General features: G+C 39.8%; 1 protein-coding gene across 1 annotated transcript in view; it reads left to right on the top strand.

Annotated features, from left to right (window-relative positions):
• The window catches only part of LOC103614864 (N-deacetylase and N-sulfotransferase 3), a 106,142-nt gene extending 85,564 nt beyond the window's left edge, over positions 1-20,578 (top strand). The window contains exons 7-14 of the mRNA XM_008632903.2: positions 8,176-8,358; positions 9,867-9,963; positions 10,810-10,933; positions 14,111-14,285; positions 14,710-14,880; positions 15,871-15,980; positions 16,434-16,536; positions 17,699-20,578. Coding sequence (XP_008631125.1) covers positions 8,176-8,358; positions 9,867-9,963; positions 10,810-10,933; positions 14,111-14,285; positions 14,710-14,880; positions 15,871-15,980; positions 16,434-16,536; positions 17,699-17,818 — 1,083 coding nt within the window. The 3' untranslated portion in view covers positions 17,819-20,578. The remainder of the gene's footprint in view (positions 1-8,175; positions 8,359-9,866; positions 9,964-10,809; positions 10,934-14,110; positions 14,286-14,709; positions 14,881-15,870; positions 15,981-16,433; positions 16,537-17,698) is intronic.
• Positions 20,579-20,720: the final 142 nt, after the last annotated feature.

The raw sequence follows: 20,720 nt of genomic DNA, 5'->3' as shown, positions 1-20,720 counted from the left end.
GAAGAAAAACCATTTCTGAAAGCTACTTCAGCAATTTATATTCAGGTCTGTTTTCCAAGCCTCAAATTCTTTTGGGCTATAGTTTTGGCTCTTTGAGAGCAGTTACTTTGTGTTGTTCCCCTTTTTCATGTTCACATAGCAGAATGAGGAAATAAAAACTTCAGTTCCTTAGCACATGTGTGGTTTTCCTTGTCGAGGGTGGCAGTGGTCACAGTCGTAGCTTTGATGATGTGTATTGTTCCAGGCACAGCATAGAATCAATCACAGAAGAGTTTAGTGTGGAAGGGACTTTCAAGGCCATCTAGTTCCAACCCCAAGTTAATAGAGCTGAGACCTGGAAAATTCATTGGCTGGGGAGGGCATTGGTACCATAGCAGTGCTTTGGCAGTATGTGGGTTTTGACTAGAAGTTACTAGTTTAGCAGATTAGACATAGTGGAAGGCACAGTAACAATATTTTGAGTCAGGACAAAATACATTCCACATTGAAGCACAGCCACAACAGCCAAAAACTATTTTACACCAGTAAGGAACAGCAAAATTTGAGTGCTTGAGGCATAAGCCTTTTAAATTAAAAGATTGAAGAAAATGGAGGGAAAGACGAGATAAGCAGTGAAACTTTCATGATTTTTGATACTCATTGTGGAGGTTTGATCATGCCTGCCTGACATCCTGGAATGTGAGTACAGTAGTGTCTTCTTATACATTACACTTAGGTCTTTGATTCATGCATTGCTATGTAGACTGTGTGATCACCTACTTCTGAAAATTATGATATCCCAAATACAGTACAGGCTAAAAGAATAGAAGTTAAATGCAGTGTTTTCTAAGTACAACTGTAAATGAGTATTAGGCCAAAATCTGCCCAAGACTCCTTCTAAAGAGTGCCGTTGAAAAGATGATGCATCTTTGTTTTAAATACCTGCCTATAAACAGTTTCTCAAGTTCTAAGCATTAGCCTGGCAAGTCATCAATTTAAAGATTAATGTTTGTACCTTTGTGGGTTTTAGGTCTTGCATTTATTCATGTTACAATTTGCAAGTCAGAGTTGGGCAAAAATTCAGACATTAAAATGAAGACTTAAGTAGCTTTAGGAGTCTGTCTAATTATGGGGTGGCATTTTGGATTTCATAAGCTTTCCTGTGTTTTCATTAAAATTGCTGGGATTTCTTGATGTGAAACACCCACCTTTTGAGAGGATGCAAAAATGCCATTATGAGGCATTCTCAAAACATTGTTTTTCACTGATACAAAACTAAGAAGAGAAAACACTACCCATGAATCATTACAATGTCAGCTAAACAATATTCTCAGTAATGAGTACATAAATAGTTAGTTTCCAAACCTGGAAAATGTGAGTGTGGATTAAATGTTAATTTTAACAAATTTCTTCATTATATTTAATTTGGAAGTGAATGTAGCTTTTGAGGTGTAAGTCACCAGGCTGAGACTTCAGAAACTGAGTACCCTACATTGAAATAAGTGCTCCTAAGAATGAAGCCCAGCATTTCTCAGTGGTTTGGCTGTGCAGTGGTGTAAGAGAGGCTCTGCCTCTTTACAGTGTGCTCAATCAACCACTGTGTGCAGGATAAACCACAAAAACCCGCAGGACCATGTGTGCATCTGTGGGTTTTTGTCATGAGAACCAGCATGATGGCCCTGTTCCCAGGGCATTGTGCAGGCAGATGTCCTGCAGGTATGCAAAGCCTCAGGAAATCTGAGATGGCTGTTTATGTGACTGGGAACCAACAGTTGGCTTGTTGGAGCAGCAAATCTCACAGCTGGCAGGTTGCGTTCGTGTGGTTTGCATTTGTACCCCCTCAGTGGTGGCTGGGATGTGATGCTGACCATTATTGCTGTCGTGTTCATAAAGCATCCTGAATTCTGAAGTGCCACCAAGCTGCAAAAGAGCCAAAGCACTAAGAGAACACTATTACCCACTCTTCAAGTAATACTTTGTATGTCTGTGTCCTGTTAAAGATCTTGCTGACTGCAGCGGCCCTCGGGCGAGATTGTGCTATATCGGGATCTTGCACAAAATGTTTCACAGGAAAAGAAAAAGCAAGCTTCAGCAGCCTGTATTACTGGCATACTGGCATTATTTCCCCCCAGATTATCAGTTGAATAATTGACTTACAGGGAGGTTGAGGGACTTGCACTGATTTAGCCAGAGAATACCGGGGCAAAGCCACAAGGAAAACATGCACCGTAGAACTGTGTAGTGATGAATATCTTACCCAGTCAGACGCATCTCCTTCTCTGGTTTATTGTCTCACATAGTTACTGTTTTTTCATACCACTATACTGACTTTAAAACGTTTTAGCACATATTCTTCCTGATAAACTTGTTCGAATCTTCAGTGACTTCAGATTCATCTCTCTCTGCAATATCCAGTGAAATTCTTGGATAAGTAAAACAAATTTCTGTTCAATGTTTCTTGGAACAAAATTGTACCGGTCTCCTAAATACGTCTTTTGAAGGGAGTGAGCCATTACATTTTGAGCTATGTATGATGAAGAGGTCAGTACAGACACTGTCATCAACTGTATCACTGCTTCTCAGATCTGTTGAGCTGTAGGAGATACAGATCTGGAGCTTTTCTATCCTACGAGATGAATGTTTAAGGGTAACCAAGAGTTCATGAAATTTTTCTGTAACTTTTCTGCCCCTAAGAAAATCAAACAGAATACAGTAATTGGATGACGTGAATTTACATGCACTTCCTTGCAAAGTACTGTGTGTCTAGAGATGGAAAGAAAAGGGAAAATGCCCTGTGGAGAGTAATTTGGTGAAAGCCTTCAAATGGTTGACAGCCCAACAATGAAACTAATGTGTAGCCAGCTGTGTGCTCTTGACATGGTTACAGCAGTGCTGATGAAGAGGAAAGGCTGCTAATGCCTTAGGCACTTTGTCTGATTGATCTTAAAATAATTGTAATCTTTGTGTGCGTTCAGTTCTAAGTATTATTTTCTTCTAATTTTTACCTCTCCCCAGTTGCAGTGAGTAGAGCTGTTATTAAGCTAATTGACTTGCAGCAAGGGAGAAATTATCTCCTTTAGCACTGAAAATGAGAGGATTTGCATGCACATCAGCAGAACCTGCTGTATCTTAATGTGACCCTGAACTGGCACTACAGAAGAAAATACAAAACCAAAGGCGTTCAGACTCGGATCTTCCCTTTCTGTCCATCTTGCTTGGCACAACTTCATATTTAACTGTACTGACTGTGAGAAGCAGGAAAGATGGTTCCGTTTGACAGGCTTGTCCCACTTCATGGGTGAGAAAGGCATAAGTTTCATCTCTTCCCTGTCCTCTTGTGCCCTTAACTCCAGCAATAGTTGCCATCAGTTGGGGCAGGGAGGGAAATCAGTCTTGCCAAGCATTTTGGCTGACTGCAGAACACAAGTATTCTTTGCCTTCCTATCTGTTCTTCAAAACCCACCCATAAAAGCCAGACAGAGTCTGGTATTTTGTGGGTGGAATAGAAAAAAATACAAAAAAAAATTTCTAAATGAGCAGGCAGTGTGGAAAGGCTGTGGAACAGACAGGAATAGCTGTCTCTTTAGAGCTGATTCCTTGTAACAGTGGGCAGGAAATGCATTGAAACTGTGGCAATAAGAAAATTTTACTCTTCTGTGATCCTTAAAATTCTTGAATGGAAGGCTTTTGTGCCAGTGGTTTAGAGTGAACCGAGTCTTTTGGACAGTACTAGCACTACTGAGTCACAAGGGGAATGAGCAGCAGCTGAAAATAAACTTGGGGTTCCTGACTGTCAGATCAACAGTTCAGAACTACACCAAGTACATCATTTGTTTGAGCTCGTAACTCTTCCCTGGCTCCATCATATTTATGGTGGAGACACCACTATACAAATGGAATTCCACTCGTTGGCAGTCTGCGAGTGGACAGGTCCGTGGCAGCTGTGAAAGCAGCAGGGCAACCTCAGGGCTTAAAAGGGAGTTGCAGTCTGGGATCTCTCTGGTGGAATTGAACACAGCTTTTCTGCAAGCATCCAGGTCTGAAAGGATTGTCTTTCAGCTATTTAAAATACATATTCAATATAGACTGTGCTCTGATTTGTTATTCTGTCACTTTGGTGGTCTAATGGAGCAAAACCTGCTGTTACTGAGTCTCTCAATACCTGGAACAAAACTGTTCTGAGTAACTTGGAAACAATAGCAGAACTGCAAACAGAGTGTGCACATTGCCAAATGAATTGGAATATAAGTGTTCTGAGAGTTGAATGTACTCTCGTGGCCTGTAAACATGTGCTCAGTAGCTAAAGCACCAGCAATATTCCAAATTGGTAAAGCATCTGCTTCTAGTGTCTAGCTGAGAGCACAGAATTAATTGTCAATCATCATTTAACTTCATTTTGAAGGGTTGTGCGTAACTTCATTGAGTTGGGAGGCCTCAATGCTGCCTTTTAATGTTGTTGCACAGATGGGAGGGTGACATAGTGCCTGTGACTAAAGTACCTTGATGTCTGGTTTGTTAGTAGGAATTCATTTGAGTTGGAATTGCCTGCAGTAGATCTATATATGGTGAAAAAATAAGTGTCCAGTATGTAGTAAGTGTTTATTACCAATTTTTTCTTACACCAACTCTTCTAGTTCTAGATTTGAAATGCCAGAATAATTAAACTCTTCAAGATCATCGATGTCTTGCAAGTCTCAGACTTCCCTCCACTTCCCTTGCTGCCGCAGCTGACCTTTGAAAAGAGAGTCTTCTCTCTGCTCTGGGGTCTGATCCTGGCAGCTTAAGAGAGACCCCTTGACTCCGGGGGAAGTCAGGAGCCCTAAGAAGGGCTGCTCACTCTTGGGAATAGTAATATCATTCCTTTGGGAAGCAGGCACCTCTGTTTTGTCAGGAAACAGCAGCTTTTGCCAAGAATCCAGAAACTTAGTTTGAGTAGTGTCCTTGGTGTATCATGTCAATAGGTGCAGCATCCTAATAATCTTGATTTTGTAGTGATCAGTATTTTTTAAAATATGCAGCCAGTTAACATCCATCACTAGAAGCTGGGTAACTTGTTTGCATTTTGTTCGAGTTGTTTGTCAAGCATCTCTCTGTTCTTGATACATAAATTAGATCATGTTGGTTCGTCTTTTCCTGAGACGTGATTTAATAGCAGCAACTCCTTCTCGATCTCAGCTCCAGTTTGTTGACCTAGAAGCTATTGCCTCTAATTGGGAAATGTAGTAGTAAGGAAATATGCAGCACAGAATGAGCAGTCAGAAAGATAAAAGCTCTTTCTCCTGAGTGCTTGTTCTCATTTCCCTACATTTCTGCAGTACCAGTCCGAATCCCAAGTGAAATCAGGACTGAGAAAGGAGAGCAAACATAATTTAGACCTCTGTCCTTCCACGAGGAAGGACAAGATGCTGAAGAGAAGAAGCTGGAAGGAGAAGGCAGAGCACAGGAGAGCACCTTTGCAGCTCTGCTCCGAAAATGTGTGAGAGCAGGAAAGGAGCTGCTGCCCAGAGGCCAGATTTAGTCCCAAACCATCATTTAAAAAATTGTGTGCATTCCATTTCAGTTCCCTCCTGAAGGATATTAAATCCTGTGGAGAGTGTGCGTTGAAGTGCAACCAGGGTGATGGTTTGTTTATGAGGAACAGCTGAAAAAGGGTGATCCTTCTACACTGAAATAAAGAAAATGCTGAGATGCCGGAAAGAAATTATTTGAGAAGAGTGCTGGAAATAATAAAATCAAATAAGCTCTTTTTATCTGAAAGGGAGGTTAAAATGCTTGTTAGAGTGAATGAATATAAATCCGTTCACAACTGCTTCCCTTTCGAAGGAGAAATAAAGAAATATATGAAGCTCTGTTTGCATTTTACAGCATTTCCCAGAGGTGGAAGATTATTGAACAAATAGTGTTATTTACTGGGTCTAGCCTTGGGAGATGGCCACAAAGGATTCCTTTTATAGCTTCTGATTGGTGGTTCCAAGAGAATAAGTCTTCAGAAGCATAGCATGCTAGTAGTTGCAGAGAAAGAATAATTCTTCTTCATTAGAACTTGTTTGAATGACTCAGGACGTGGTATGGTAGAGCAAATCAAAGCATCATAAACCCAGTATGGAAGGGAAAGAATAATCATTATGTTTTGTCCTGGTGTGAAACAGCAGCACCTGCAGCTGGAAGGGGATTGATGTGTGTTCCCATCCTTCTGCACAGGAAAGTGGGGAATGATCCACCATCCCTCTGAGCTAATCTGTGATATTTATGATGCCATGTAGAAGAGACCTTTTCTACAATGTAAAGTCATGTATTAGCTCATGTATATGCTTGACTGAGTATGGATTTCTTTCCAAGACTCAGCCATTTAAGTTTTCAACCAGCATTTGATCATCTTTATGTTGTAAATAATTAACCATAAAGTATTTGAGTTAAAAAATACAACTAAAATGGGAGCTTAGGACTCTGATAATTTTTCCCCTTCAGTGACGCAGTTTTATATGCTGGAAATTATTTATGATGATATGTCCAGTGAATTTCTCAGCCTGCACTGACATTCTTAAAATTACAGTGATATTCTCTTCAGGGAAAGAATAATTATATTTTCCCTGGACTAGAAATCTTTTCAACTTCCCTTGCTTTTTCTTTCATGGCAGTGCTGTAGCTGTTGGCATGTGAGGAGTTGCCAGGAGGTGAATTGACATTAAAAATGTCAGAGGTCAGCCCACGTGCAGGAAAGAAAGAGGCTGTCAGGAAAGCAAGTTAACCTTTTTTATGGGAACCTGCTGATTGTGTCTTTGGTGAGAACAGCGTAGTCCTGTGGCTGGGGCCTCTTTGAGAACTGAAATAAAAAAGGACTTGAAAAGGCTATACATTTGGTGCCTAAAGGGAAGGGGTTTTCAATCTCAGTCCTACCCACAAAGAAAGATCATCTCCTAGTGATTTAGTAGTGTGTATCTTCTAATTTTGCCATAAATACCAGTTTTTCATTCTTTTCTTTTTTTAAACTGGGGAATGGAATTCCTTTACAAAAGATTAACTTCAGTTCCTGAACTAATTTCAGAATTATGACCATGATAAGCTTTTCTTTTTTTAAAGTGGCTTACATCAGGTCTTACTTTAAATAGAAATGGCTCATTCATGGCATTAGCAGATGTATTTATAAAAAGAGTCATGTTTCTCATTTTTTAATGGAAATTAGTCTGGAGAGTTTATCCTGGGAGAGTTCTACTTTAAAAAGAACTTCCAAGAAAGAAATCACTGGTGGCGAGGTGAGGGTTCGCAGATTTCAGTGTAAGGGCAGACTGTTACATCAGTGAAAAATTACCTTGAAAAGGCAGCATTTTAGAAAACAGAAGGTTCTGTCTGCAGCCCTTCCTCAGTCGCTGGGAGCCCATCCTTGCAGTCTGTGTTTTCCTGCTCTGCTCACCAGCTCAGTTTAGGTGTATCCAAAAATGCCCTTCCTGTGAGAAACCTTCATGGAAGCATTGCTTCCACTGGGAGTGTAGAAGTGCAGTTGGAGCAAGGGCTGGAGCAGGAGGGTGTATCTGGCTATCACTTTCATAGTAAAATATTGGAAGAGAAAATACCAGCAGCCTTAAAACTTTTGGGGTTTTTTGTTCGGGAATATTTATGCACAGTTATTTGAAAGTACGCAGTGAGGTTTCAGATATTTTCTTGGTCTCTTTCGTCAGGCCAGTGCTTGCAGAATACTTTTGTAGAAGGGATGAACTACTTACTCTATAAAACTTAGACCTGCAGCCACAAGATTAAAGTCACAGCAGTAGAGCTCAGCTGCTTCCTTAGTCTCTGACTTCTTTACGCTTCCATGAAAACAGGAAGCCCATTTTTAACATTGCATTTGTATTCCTCTTAAAAGTAAAGCTGTGGGCACTGTTTTTGCTGTATCCTACGAAGTAAATGCACATAAAGATGATGTCGGTGTTGCCCAACCCCAGGGTAGCATTGCCCATCTGCTGCTCACAAAGCTCATGGGACCTGTTCCAGCATTCTCCTCATTGACTGCATTGAGTTGACTTGAGCAGAAGGATGTAATTCAATGAGGGCAAGGGTGGAAAGGGCTGGGTGAATGTGATCCAAGGCTTGCTGCTCTCAGTAAGAGCAAAATGCAAATGAGATTTTTACTACCTAGGGCTGCACTGCCATCTAGTGATGCAAAGACTCGAGGTGTGCTCTTCATTTTGTCTCCCACAGATCAGCATCTTCATGACACACTTGTCTAATTACGGGAACGACCGCCTCGGCTTGTACACCTTTGTGAACCTGGCCAACTTCGTTCATACCTGGACAAACCTGAAACTGCAAACCCTTCCCCCGGTCCAGCTGGCTCACAAGTATTTTGAGCTGTTCCCTGAGCAGAAGGACCCCCTCTGGCAGGTGAAGGCTGAGCAAGAGATCAGAAAAAAAAGTCTTGGTGGTTTTTTTTAAATTCTTTGTTTCAGCTTCTTGTAGAGAAAAGCAGTTATGTTTTTAAGTTGGTTCCATAAAAGAGCCAGCTTAAGCTTCAGGGTGTGATTGTGTTCCCTGTCGCTTGTAAAAGGCTGTGAAATTAATATGCATTAAGATGTGCAATTAAAATCATCTTTAATTAGGTTTTTTCCGACTTTACTTGCCTTTAAAAATATGGGGAAAGACAGGCAAGTGCATGTTGTGTTATTTTTCTTCTCCTTTTGGAACTAGCAGGAATAAAGCATTTGACAGGCAGATTTATATGCATCTTCTAGCAATTAAAGAAATGAGGTTTTCTCCAAGTGTGTAAAGAGAAGAGGGCATCCAAAAAGAGAAAAGAGCATTAAGACCATGGATACCCTAATTAGCCAAGTGGAAGCAGATGAGATAAATCAGAAAGTTCACAATTGGCTGAGAACTGCCTGAGGAAGAAGTTTGCCAAGAAGCTGTAGGTACCTGAATGATATTAACCCAAATAAAATCTTTTTAAGGTGGCTTGGTAGAGATACTCTAAGAAGCAAACTTTACTAAATCAAACATAAAAATGTCTTTAAGTTTGCTTACTCAAATGTTTTCCAGCCTTGGATATTGAATTGCCAACTTAGAGTCTGAGATTGCAAATTTGTACTTAAATATGTGTCTTGAAATTCATGCTGGTTTTTAATAAAACATTGAACTAGAGGGAAAAATGTCAGGGATTTTGCATAATACTAAGAATTATTTTAAAAATGGAAATGAGCCTGGAGCCACATTACTTGAAAAATTATAATTACTTAGAAAAGACACTTGTAAAATACAGGGACTAAGATATACTGTATGTGGTGTATTTGTGGTGTATTATGTTTTGTATAATTAATGTGATTTTGAAGACAGGTATATATTTTTAAGCCTAAAAGGGGTACATGGAGATAATTCCCTTCATCTCAGTGCAGTATTGCCAGACAACAGTGTCAAAAACTGTCTGTGAGTAGCATTTCCAGAACAAATTTAAACTGATTCAATTGTAAAGCAGCAAAGCCCCCAAAGGTTAATATTAGGTACTGGTTTGAATTGGAGGATCAGAATATGAATTTGTGAATAGAAAGCCTTAAATCATAATTAATTTACTCCTTTAGTTTAAAAAATGCAGCATATATAGTGTGGTAGCTGTTACAGGAATGGGGCAACTATATATGTGTACAATCCTTCTCCTTAAAATAAATTGCAAATACTTAAGACACTCAGGTTCTGACCTGGTTATGTTGGAAATACAATTCTGAATCACTGGAATAGTTCTGGAATGTACAACTTAGTTTTCAGTCGTAAAGAAAAATAATAACTTCAGGTAAGAGTATTTGTACATGGGTGAAAAATAGGTAATTTATATAGAAGGGTAGCTTAAGAACCTTATCAAATGTGATTGCCAAGGAACTTCTGAGTTTTCCTTTCTATTTTAGAACCCCTGTGATGACAAACGGCACAGAGATATCTGGTCTAAGGAAAAAACCTGTGATCGGTTGCCAAAATTCTTGGTTGTAGGACCCCAGAAAACTGGTGAGATTTTCTTGTATTCCAACAAGATAGGCTGTGTGTAAGTTCAAATAAGTAAAACAGTTAATCAGCGTTGACTCAGGCTGCTGTGTAGAGATCCTGATCATCTGACAGCATTTTTTTAATTTCAGCAAATATAGCTTAGTAATGTAACTTACAACAGCAGTCAGTACACATTGAAAATGCAGGGTTCAGGTGTGTTTTTAGCAGCTTTACATCAAAATAAGTAAATTTTGATAAAGAGATGAACTAGATAGACAAGCTCTTGTCAAAGTGCAAAAAGGAAAGGACAGGACAGAGACATCTTTCAAATAGATTGGATTCTGAATTGCAAGTTCTTGTCTTGCCTGTGTCTCGTTTATAGAATCTTGTTATTTCTTGGCCTTTTTTTCAAGCCAGAAAGTTCCTAATGGACTGTTCTAATTACAAGATTGCAGTAGTTTATAAATTGACTTAATGGTTATTTTTCTTCTCCGTAATCAGAAAATTGCATGTAAGCTTCCTTTCATCTTCACCAATCCCCAATAGCTACTGAATGCAAGATTTTTAAATATTTTTGTGACAGTCTCGTATACACAAATCATTATTTTTAAAACACAGCTATTTTAAGTAGGAAAAACAGATTTCAACACTGGCACTCCAGTGTCTGTGTTAACTATTTACCGTTCTTTAATTGTCCTAATTCTAAAAGCTCAGAAAGTGCAGGATCTTAGGTGGCATAAATCAACATCTCCTCAGTGAAATGAAATGGAATAAAGCTGATTTAGTCCCATCTGTGTCTATGATCCCCCCAGAAATGTGTGTATGTGTATTTTTATTTTACATCTTGGACTTTTATCCCATTTGCAGGTACTACAGCCTTGTATTTGTTCCTGATCATGCATCCTTCAATCATTAGTAACTCCCCCAGCCCAAAAACCTTTGAGGAGGTACAGTTCTTTAATAGAAATAACTACCACAGGGGGATTGATTGGTAAGATGGGTTATTAGTATAAATATAAAAGTTTCTATATTGTGAACAATAGAAAAATGACATTACTGTTGGTAATGGTAACTGTGCCTATATAAAGTGAGATAAGAAATAACCTTCAGTGTCCTTCCGAAATGAGAAATAAATGCAAGTGAATAATGATCTTACTACAGAATATCTTAAATGCACTAACTTTTGTGAGGCTGTCTTGTAAATATCCAGGTATTAATCTGTGCAGAACAGTAACAAAATGTGTATTTCTCGTTACACATGCCTTTGAAGGTGGGACAGTAATGGTTGTTAGTTGTATATATGGACACAAAAGTTATGTTCCTGCTGGAAATCTTATTTCTCAAGAGAAAAATATACTATCAGGGAGAGGCATTTTTTCCTTTAAATAGGGTATGGCAATAGTAATAATGTTAAATGGGGGGCAGGGAAAGCCTCTCAAAATGTTCTTTGAAGATCGGGTAATGAGGAGAACGTGTCTCTGTGGGTCAGTAAGTGGTGCTGAGACAGAGCCTGGATCCCTGCTGCCATGTTCACTGTGGCTCCCTGGGAGTCACCAGGCACAGCTGCCCTTGAAGGTCACTCCTCATTCCTCTGCTTCCACAATGTGCTGCACTGTAAAGCACTGCAGCATGAAAGCTGGTGACATGCTGGGGTGGCTGGGGAGCACCAGTGAATAATTATTGATTTCTTGTCTTGTTTCTTTATTTTGCCTCCAGTTTAAGGGAAAATACTTTTATTGCCCTTGACTTTGTATTCATCCATAAAATTAACAGGGTGAACGCTGTTCTGTGGTCTCAGTGCAGACACATCAAATCCAATTTGTTTGTACGTCACTCGTTTTCCCAGAGTTGGAATTGCTGCAGCACATTCCCGCTGGGAAGGGTGGTGAGTCAGCCAGTTGTGCCAATGGAGAGGTGCTGGATAAATGACTGGGAGTGGGAAATTGCTGCTGAAGCGTTTGCAGTCAGTGAGGAGGACGTGCAGGCGAGGCAGAGCAGCTCCACGCTGATGGAGCAGCCTAAGTACAGCAAGCCCATTCTTCCACAAAATCAGTGTTCTCAGGTTGCTGGAAAACTACTGTGCTGCTTCTCTCTTTCCTCCTGCCTTATCCCCTTCCCTAAGGTGCAGGTACAATTTGGCTGCCACACATGTCAAATTACCTTCATCTTAATGTGGCACTGGTGCATAAAGCTCACACTGGTCAGCCTGTCTAGACCAGGCACATCCCTTTGACAGGTTCTCACTACAGCACCAACTATGTGCCCCACTATCCCTGCCAGGTTCCCACAGTTAAGTCTTGGATCCTCTGAACTCCCTGTTTGTGTAGTTGCCTCATTCTTAGATTAAAGTTCTGTCTGCCAGACGGATCTCTCAGACCACCTAGTCTGATAGTGTATTTCAATGCTGGCTTCCCACTTTGTATTAGATACAAGGGGCTCTCTTTATTAGTCCATTAATTGGCTGGGATTCCTGCAAGAATAACAAATAACAATCAGTTCGATTTCGTTTACAGTTGTGGAGACAGGGCTTTGTCCCTGAGCTGACTCTCACTTAGTCTTTGTCCAAGCTTAGATTTAGAGCAAGGCCAAGTACAGAAACAGAATAGGGTTCTTTTAGCCCTCAGAACCTCAGTATTGCTGTTTTGAAAGTGGTATAGATGTAAATTGTAGTCTTCCAATAGGCATGGCGGAATAGTGAGATGAGAACATATCCTGCTGCTATTGAAGTGGAGAAGTCTAAATAGACCAGTCCTGCATTTCTTTATGTAAGCTTTGTTACAGGTTTCTTGGACAAGTTTCTTTAAAGCCTTCTCAGCTTTGCCCTTACTGAATTTAATAATTGTCTCATGAATGAGGGACCAAGCGAGACTTCTGCAGTCCATGTCCAGCAGAAATGCTGACCCTAAACTTTGGAACCTCTTGATACCACACCTAGTCCAATCTCTTTCCAGTTTTCACTGATAGCACATCAATGCCCACTTTTTTTGAATCTTCTGTGTTACCTAAAGAATCAATTCACTTTTTTTGTCCAAAATCAGTGTAGTGCCACGTTTGGTGTTAAAGGCTTATAGTCTTCATTGCCTTGTATTTATCATTCTACTTCCAGGACTTCAGTACAACAGCATAATAACTTCACACGTGATCTAGAGCAGATTTGCCCCTAGTGCCTGTTGCCTCTCCCCAAGCTGGCCTTCTCCTTTCCTGGTAAAGCATTCTGAGGCCACACAGTCAGGCTGAGTCATTAGCTTCTAATAATTTTTTGAGTAAAAATGGGTATAGCTTCGTCTTTCTCATCAAATCAGCCCTAATACTTCTGGGAAATAAAAGTCCATTGACTTCAATGGTTACAATTTCAAAGCCAACAAGAGCATGTCATTTGATTTAGAAGTAGCTCGCTTGTATGAATAGAACAAAGTCCAAGCACTGGAAGAAATCTCAGTCCTTAATCATGGTTTTCAGAAGAGGCTGTTTTAAATAACATTTATTTTCTCAATACAGGTTAACTGAAAAGTCAGGAGGGACAAAATTTCCCATTTATTGTTTTTCCCAGCAATAAGAAGTGGTCTGAGGGCCAGGGATAAAGAAGTCCTTGTATGACAAAGCAATTGTGGGAATTTAACTACGACTTCATAATGGATGAGGAAAGCTCACAGAAAACCCTAAAACAACTACAACTCAATTTTCCCCAAAAATGTGACTCTCAGAAAAATAAGGGAATTCTGTCACTGCTTTGAAACCTTTTACCTGATGAAGCTGTGTGGGATTGTTTCAGTGCCTCTCCCCCGCATAAACAGCCTCTTTTCAGTGAAAGCAATTCTGATACTAAGTAGCTTTTTCTTAGAGTATTGCACTTCAATTGATGTCAGCAAAAGGCCAGATTTGGAAAACCCAATTTCTGTTCTGCCTGAAAAGTGAGAACTTGCTAATTTTAAGATACACAAATACTGTAACATTTTTATCCAGTTAAAAAAAATAGCTTCAATGTCTAGTTACATGTAGTGAGAGGCAAGCTAGTACCAAGTAAAATATGATTAAAAATGCACTGTAAAATTTGGTTTGCCTTTTGGCTTTTATTTTAAGTGAGTATTCTAGAATAAAATATGCTTAACAGATTTATCAGCCTTTGTGGGATTTTTAAGTAGTTCTGAGAATGATGTTGCTTTCCCAGGTACATGGATTTCTTTCCCACACCTTCTAATGTCACCACTGACTTCCTCTTTGAGAAAAGTGCCAACTATTTCCATTCTGAGGAAGCTCCCAAAAGAGCTGCTTCCCTCATCCCCAAGGCCAAGATCATCACCATCCTCATCGACCCGTCCGACCGCGCCTATTCCTGGTACCAGGTATGCACTTGGGAGAACATGGGCAGGCACCAGTCCAGGTTTCCACCTTGAATCCTCTCTGTATATCCTCTCAGGGTCTATCTGTATAAAAGGGTCACATAGCACCAGCTTTTGTTCATCAGTCAGTGACCGTATGTGATCACCCTTGGGCTGAGATACCTGTTGTTTAAACCTGAAAATATTTTAAGGGTTAAAATAACAGAAACCACTTTTTCAAGTTTACCTGTAATGTAAAAGACAGTTACTTAGTCAATTGATTTACATAATCAGCACATACAGAAATTAGTATATAGACACAGTTATCTAGTTCATGCTCAAAATACAAGGTAGGTTAAGAAATTTTTGTCAGTAGGAGCAACCAGTTTGCCTTGTTCTCCCAGCTTTTGTAGTCTGTAAAGTTCCAGCAGTGTCACTTCTTTTACAGCATCAGCGATCCCATGAAGACCCCGCAGCTCTGAAATTCAGCTTCTATCAGGTGATCACAGCTGGCCCTCGAGCCCCCTCTGAGCTCAGAGCTCTCCAGAAGAGATGCTTGGCCCCTGGATGGTATGCTACCCACATTGAAAGATGGCTCACTTACTTCCCACCTTACCAGGTGAATAAGACTCTTGACATCCTCATCATATATATACACTGTCCTAAAAGTTTACGTTTGTAAAAGTCTTGCCTACTGAGTGCTGATCTCGGGGATATCCTACAAATCATTAATCTCCTTCTGGCCCCATGTTAAGATCAAGCCTCAAAAGATGCACATCCTAAGCCCTGAACATCATGTGATAACACCAGACCAGCCAGACAAAATCACATGATCGGTATCTCCTTGGGAGATTTATTTCTGGAATGGAATTTCGTGACATTGGCAGCGTGTCTGGCACCGCTCCGCACCCAACAGTTAGAGGGAGGTTGGCTGCAATCCCAACCTTCTGTTTATCCAGGACTCCTGTAGCTGAGACAAGTTGGCTGGAGTCCGCACCTTCTGTTTTCCCAGAGTGTGTCAAGAAAGGTCTGATGCATCTAGCTGGTGGTATTCTCCACATACTCTCTTTTCAGCCAGCCTTGCATCTCTCTTCATGAGACACAATGCTGTAATATCCTGACTCTCGTATGAAATTCTCCTCGTTATGTTTTCATTTGCTTTTCTCCACAAGTTACCCGTGAACATTGAACAATATGCATTCTCATGCAGATTTTTGCCAGATTTTATGTCCCACAGTGATAGTGAAGAACCAGCCCTGGTAGCCTTACCTTTTATCTAGAAAAGTAGTAGCCATTAGTAAGGTTTTTTCTTGGCTGGACCAATCTCTCTCCATTTCCTGCCAGTATTTCTTATCTTTCTAGATCCTTCACTGCCATTTCTCTGTTGTCACAACAGCTTCCAATGCAATATAATTTCAAATTTAATTAAGATGCTATTTACTCTGCTCCCAGGTCATTAATGATGATGACAATTAAGACTGGGCCCATTATTGTTTCCTGGGGCAGTACTCTCTATATAATGAAGGAGTTTGACAGAGGTGGAAGTTTCAGTTGCAAGCCTGAAATAATGAATTCCAAATTAAACTGCCATTTATTTTCTCTGTTGTAGTTGCTAATTATTGATGGACAGCAGCTGAGAACTGACCCATCTACCGTAATGGATGAAGTACAGAAGTTTCTGGGAGTCTCTCCTCATTATAATTACTCTGAAGCCCTAACGTGAGTTAATTAGTTCATCATTTTCACATGTTTCTACATTCCTAAAATACCAGCTAGTCTGTAAGTCAGCTCCCTGTAGAATAAAGCCCCTCACAGTTCTTTGAGCTGTCAGTAGGGGGAATTGTTCAGAACACAATTTGGGGTTCAATTTTCCATGAATCATTCACTGAGCCACTTGGCTGTTACAGAAGTAGAGCCCTGACAGACAAAGTGCTGTTTTGTGAGAATTGCATATGAATTTTGAATGGATCAAAAGGAATTTTACTTCCGTGAGTGGAACATGGAATGTTGATATGCATAAATAGAAAGCAAATAGAATTAATTTCTCTTTTTTTTAGCATTAGCTGAAAAACAGATTCAGTTATCAGTCAGGAATGTAACATCCACTCCTTTGGATTCCGACTCCTAGATTTGGTTACACACAAATTTTACACCACACAATGTTTGTTTCAGATTCGATTCACATAAAGGATTCTGGTGTCAGCTCTTGGAAGAAGGAAAAACCAAGTGTCTTGGAAAGAGCAAAGGCAGAAAATATCCTCCTATGGATTCTGAGGTAAACCATTATGCTCATTGGCATTGTATGGGAATTCAGTTGGCACATATGGGACATGACAGAGGCAAAATCATGAGGACAAAATCAGAGAGGACAAAATTAAGGAGGTGTTAATAAGATAGCCGTGGAGTGCATAGACTTTCAGTTCTTTATTTCAAATGTGAAGATTAAGTCATTTAAAAAGTAACAGCAACAAAAAACCCCCACAAATTCTAAAACTTGGTGCCCCTTAGAAAACTAAACTTGCTGCTCCTGAAGCCCTGTCCCCTTTACCTTATGGACTTCAGCAGCAGAGGTTCCACAGTACAGGTTTTCTTCTCATGATCAGATGGGTATATTTGTGTGGCCCCTTGTCTTTAAGACTAGTTAGACTGTGACAAGTAATGCAGACACTCCTATAATCCAGTTTTAAGAGAGGTTAGATTCTGTTTCTATGAATGTTATAAGTACCTTCCTCAGACAAATGCCCAAATGAGGAAATTTCCATCAGATCAAATGCTGCAGCCTGTACCCAAGGGCAATTCAGTCTCCTATTCTAGCTGTAACTTTTATGTTGATTCTGTCTTGCATTGCCATTTCATTTAGCCTGACTAAAATGCAAATAAAAACTTACAGTTTGAATAGCAGTAAGAATTAATGTACCAGGTAAGCTGGGATTTTTTTCTCACAGTACTTATAAATAACTTCACATCAGTAGAGTCATACTGATACAAAATCATTAGGTGAGAAGGATTTTGGTCAGAGATAAGACTATGTTTGTGTAAACTCTTTGTCTTTTTCAACTCTAAATACTTCTGGAAATGGGGGTTGCTAACTGATACATGTCAACATACAAAGATATTTTAGAAGCTGTTATTTCAATCACATTGCAATAAAAGTATCTGCATCACCTTCAGTGTGATTCTAAATTTACGAGACTATCTAAGAGTAGAATCAAATTTTGCTTTGACTTTGGTGTTCGTTTTGGACAACCTTTGTTTCCCTTGAAATTACCTCTTAAGAGTTCAGCTCCTTGCATGCAGTAGGTAGCGTAAAACAATATAGATTGCATAAGAGGAAGTCAAGTTTTCACACAGGTCAAACCAACTTTGAAACCTTGAATTCACAGCAACTGCAGTAGAGCATTTCATTAAATAAAACCTCCTCCTTTTGTATCCATCAGTGCAGGGCCTTTCTGTCAAGCTACTACAGAGATCACAATGTGGAACTGTCAAAACTCCTCCACAAACTGGGACAACCCCTGCCATCGTGGCTGAGACAGGAGCTACAGAAAGTGAGATAGCAGTGGAAGAGAGCTTTTTGAAATCTCCCTTCCACATTTCAGTCATCATACCTGAACTTTCCAGCAGCTACCAGAAGGTCTTGTAAGATATACCTCTTCAAAAAAGTGTAAAGGATAGAAATTATTTCCATATGCTGGCATGTGGATTGTAAAAATACATGTGTTTCTTAGAGCTGTGGTGGGCCAAATCTTTCTCATTAACATTTCTGGGCCTGTGGACTTGTGGACTACTGTGCACATATGTGGAAGTTATTTACAACTGGTATAAGCGTCAGAGATACACGACCTGGTCCAATTTCACGGTAAATATTCACATTTTTATATATCAGTTTTAAAGTATTGTGTCTCATGTAGGTTTTGTAGCCCTTTGTTGGACCACTGACAGTTTTTCTTAGGATTTGATTATTGTGTTGCATAGGATAAGATAACTTAATGTAGCACAAAATGCCCAGAGTACTTCTGCCTTTGGAATCAGCTTGCTAATGCCCAAAACATGTGCAAACCCAGGGGAGCAGTACAGTTACCATGTGTCATTTAGCTGTGAGTGGCAACAAATGCACCCAGCAGCATATGGAATCCACAGGTGTAGAAAGAAAACCACAAACAAGTAAAACAGAACTTATGATTATATCCTGTAACAACAAACCCTTAGAGTGTGGGAAGGGCCTTTGTCTGTAATTAATATGTCTGGTTTTGTACCGACTGAGATGTGAACTATCTGAGCAGAAATTTAACTGGATGTGTGAAGCACACGAGTTGCAGTATTAGACTTCGACAACCGTGACCCAAACTGGAGCAGGGCAAGGAAGATGATTTCACTCCTGTCAGCAGCCAGATCTGGACACGTCACTGTGGGCTTACATTTCTGAGTCAGGAGTGACTCCACTGAAATAAATGAAAAACTCATAAAAAGCAGAAAAAGATCCTTACTTTTATTGCCTTAATTTGCACCACTGTTTTTTGCTTAATTTATTTGCTTTTAACCTATGGTTTTCCCCCCACAGCCTCATCAAAATTGTAGCATCTTTCTGCAACCTTCAGATTACGTCAACAGCAAAAATTACCAGATTTCCAGATGAAAATACCAGTTCTGTTTCCAGATATGTTAAACATATTTGGTATTAAATATTAGGAATAAGCTTTCGAGGGGGGAAAAAAATAAACACAGCGTGTAATCATGGTAGAAAATTACACTCGAATCATGGGAAAACACAAATATCCGCCCTTGCAGGCAGATTATTTATGTGATAGTTCTCAACAATACATCTCTCAATGCATCAGATTAGATGGGAGATAAAGTCTAATCAATAGTGCTTAGAAGTTGAGGAAGATCATTGGAAACTTCAGCTAAATGTGGCCTTAAAGCTCCTCACTGAACTTTGGCTCTGAGTGTTTCTAAAGGTATGAAGGGTTAGCGAAAAGAGAACTACAGTACTAAATGCAAGGCTTTATACAGTAGCTCTGTAATGTTTTCATCATTTGTTTCAGGGTGAATACTTAAAATCATGCATCAAATGGTGGAACAACTTCCTATTGTCTCAGTGCTGTTTTACGACATTTATGTAATCATACAATTTAACTTTCAAGGTAATGAAATGGAAACCAGTCTGTTATTTCCTAAACAGAAAACAGATGTTGAGATCCTTACTGTACCTCTAACTGGTAATCTTTATTATTTATTGATTTTGTCTGTGTAATGCGTGGTTTTGATAGGCCTGTAAAGAAAAAAATCTAGACAAATTTGCTGTATATAACAATATTCTTTACGCAGCACATTTTTGCTAAGAGAATATGCATGATTAAGGATGAGGACCTACTAGAGTAGACATTTTTTAAGATGAACATCTCTATTGTTTATTAGAATGAGAATTTCATTTCACTTTAAATATTCAGTCATATGGATTTGTCTCAAAAGCTGACTTGTCTTAAAGTACTTATTTGAGAAAAGAAACACTCTGGATTCTGAACACCTGTAAAAGCAAGTACTCTGCATGCTATGGACAGCTCGTGCATCCTGCAAGCATCCATATAGATTTGTTACAGCTAAATTGAATAACTGGAGAGAATGCCTGGGGTTTTCATCCTGTCATGATTGATTTTACTCGATACAACCTGGTGTAACATCAGTCAAACATTTTAAAAATGCAGGGATTGCACAAAGCTCCTGTTGTGCAGGGCTGCCTCAGTTACTCCATGTTCTTGAGTGTAACAGCATTATAAAATAGAGGAAAATGGAAAAAACCTTGGGCACTATCAAGTGCCTAATGTTTTCAGGGTGAGAACACAGATTGAGTGCCTCTTACATGCAGGAGGAATGGCCTTCAGCCACATTCCTAGTTCATTCTTTGTTTTAAAGAATTCCCTCTCTGTCTTCTTGCCCTGGGAAAGCAAGGCCCTGAATGAGTGGGCAGTCAACGACAGAGTGGTGACATTGGTCACATTGTCCCCTGGGGAATTTTACAGCCCATCTGTGGTCACCATGAGGCACTGGGACAATAAATCCTCCACACGTACATCCTTGGGTGGATTATTACTTGTTTGTGAAAGGATGGTATGAAGCCATGGGGGTTTTATTCCAGAACTATTCTATTTAAATGTGTTCTTACATTTAACAGGAGCCTTTAAGAAGCACTTTTAACATGCAGCCAACTTGGTGGAGGAGGAGGAGGCTGAGCACACCATGCAGACAGCAGCTGGGTGTGTGCCAGGGGATGCACATAAGTACAGTTGAGTAACCAGGTCATACCACACGAGTTACCTGACAAAGTATAACCTCTTCCATTCACAGTTTACCTGCAGTGTTTGATTTCCAGAAACAGACTATCAGTGTTAGTACTCTTAAAAATCTGGATTTGTTACAATGAATCTGTTTGCTAGTCCAAGTCAGATGTTTTATTGTGGC

Source organism: Corvus brachyrhynchos, unplaced genomic scaffold, assembly GCF_000691975.1.
Source record: "Corvus brachyrhynchos isolate BGI_N302 unplaced genomic scaffold, ASM69197v1 scaffold20, whole genome shotgun sequence".
Lineage (NCBI taxonomy): Eukaryota > Metazoa > Chordata > Aves > Passeriformes > Corvidae > Corvus > Corvus brachyrhynchos.
This window is presented reverse-complemented; position numbering and strand designations above follow the sequence as displayed.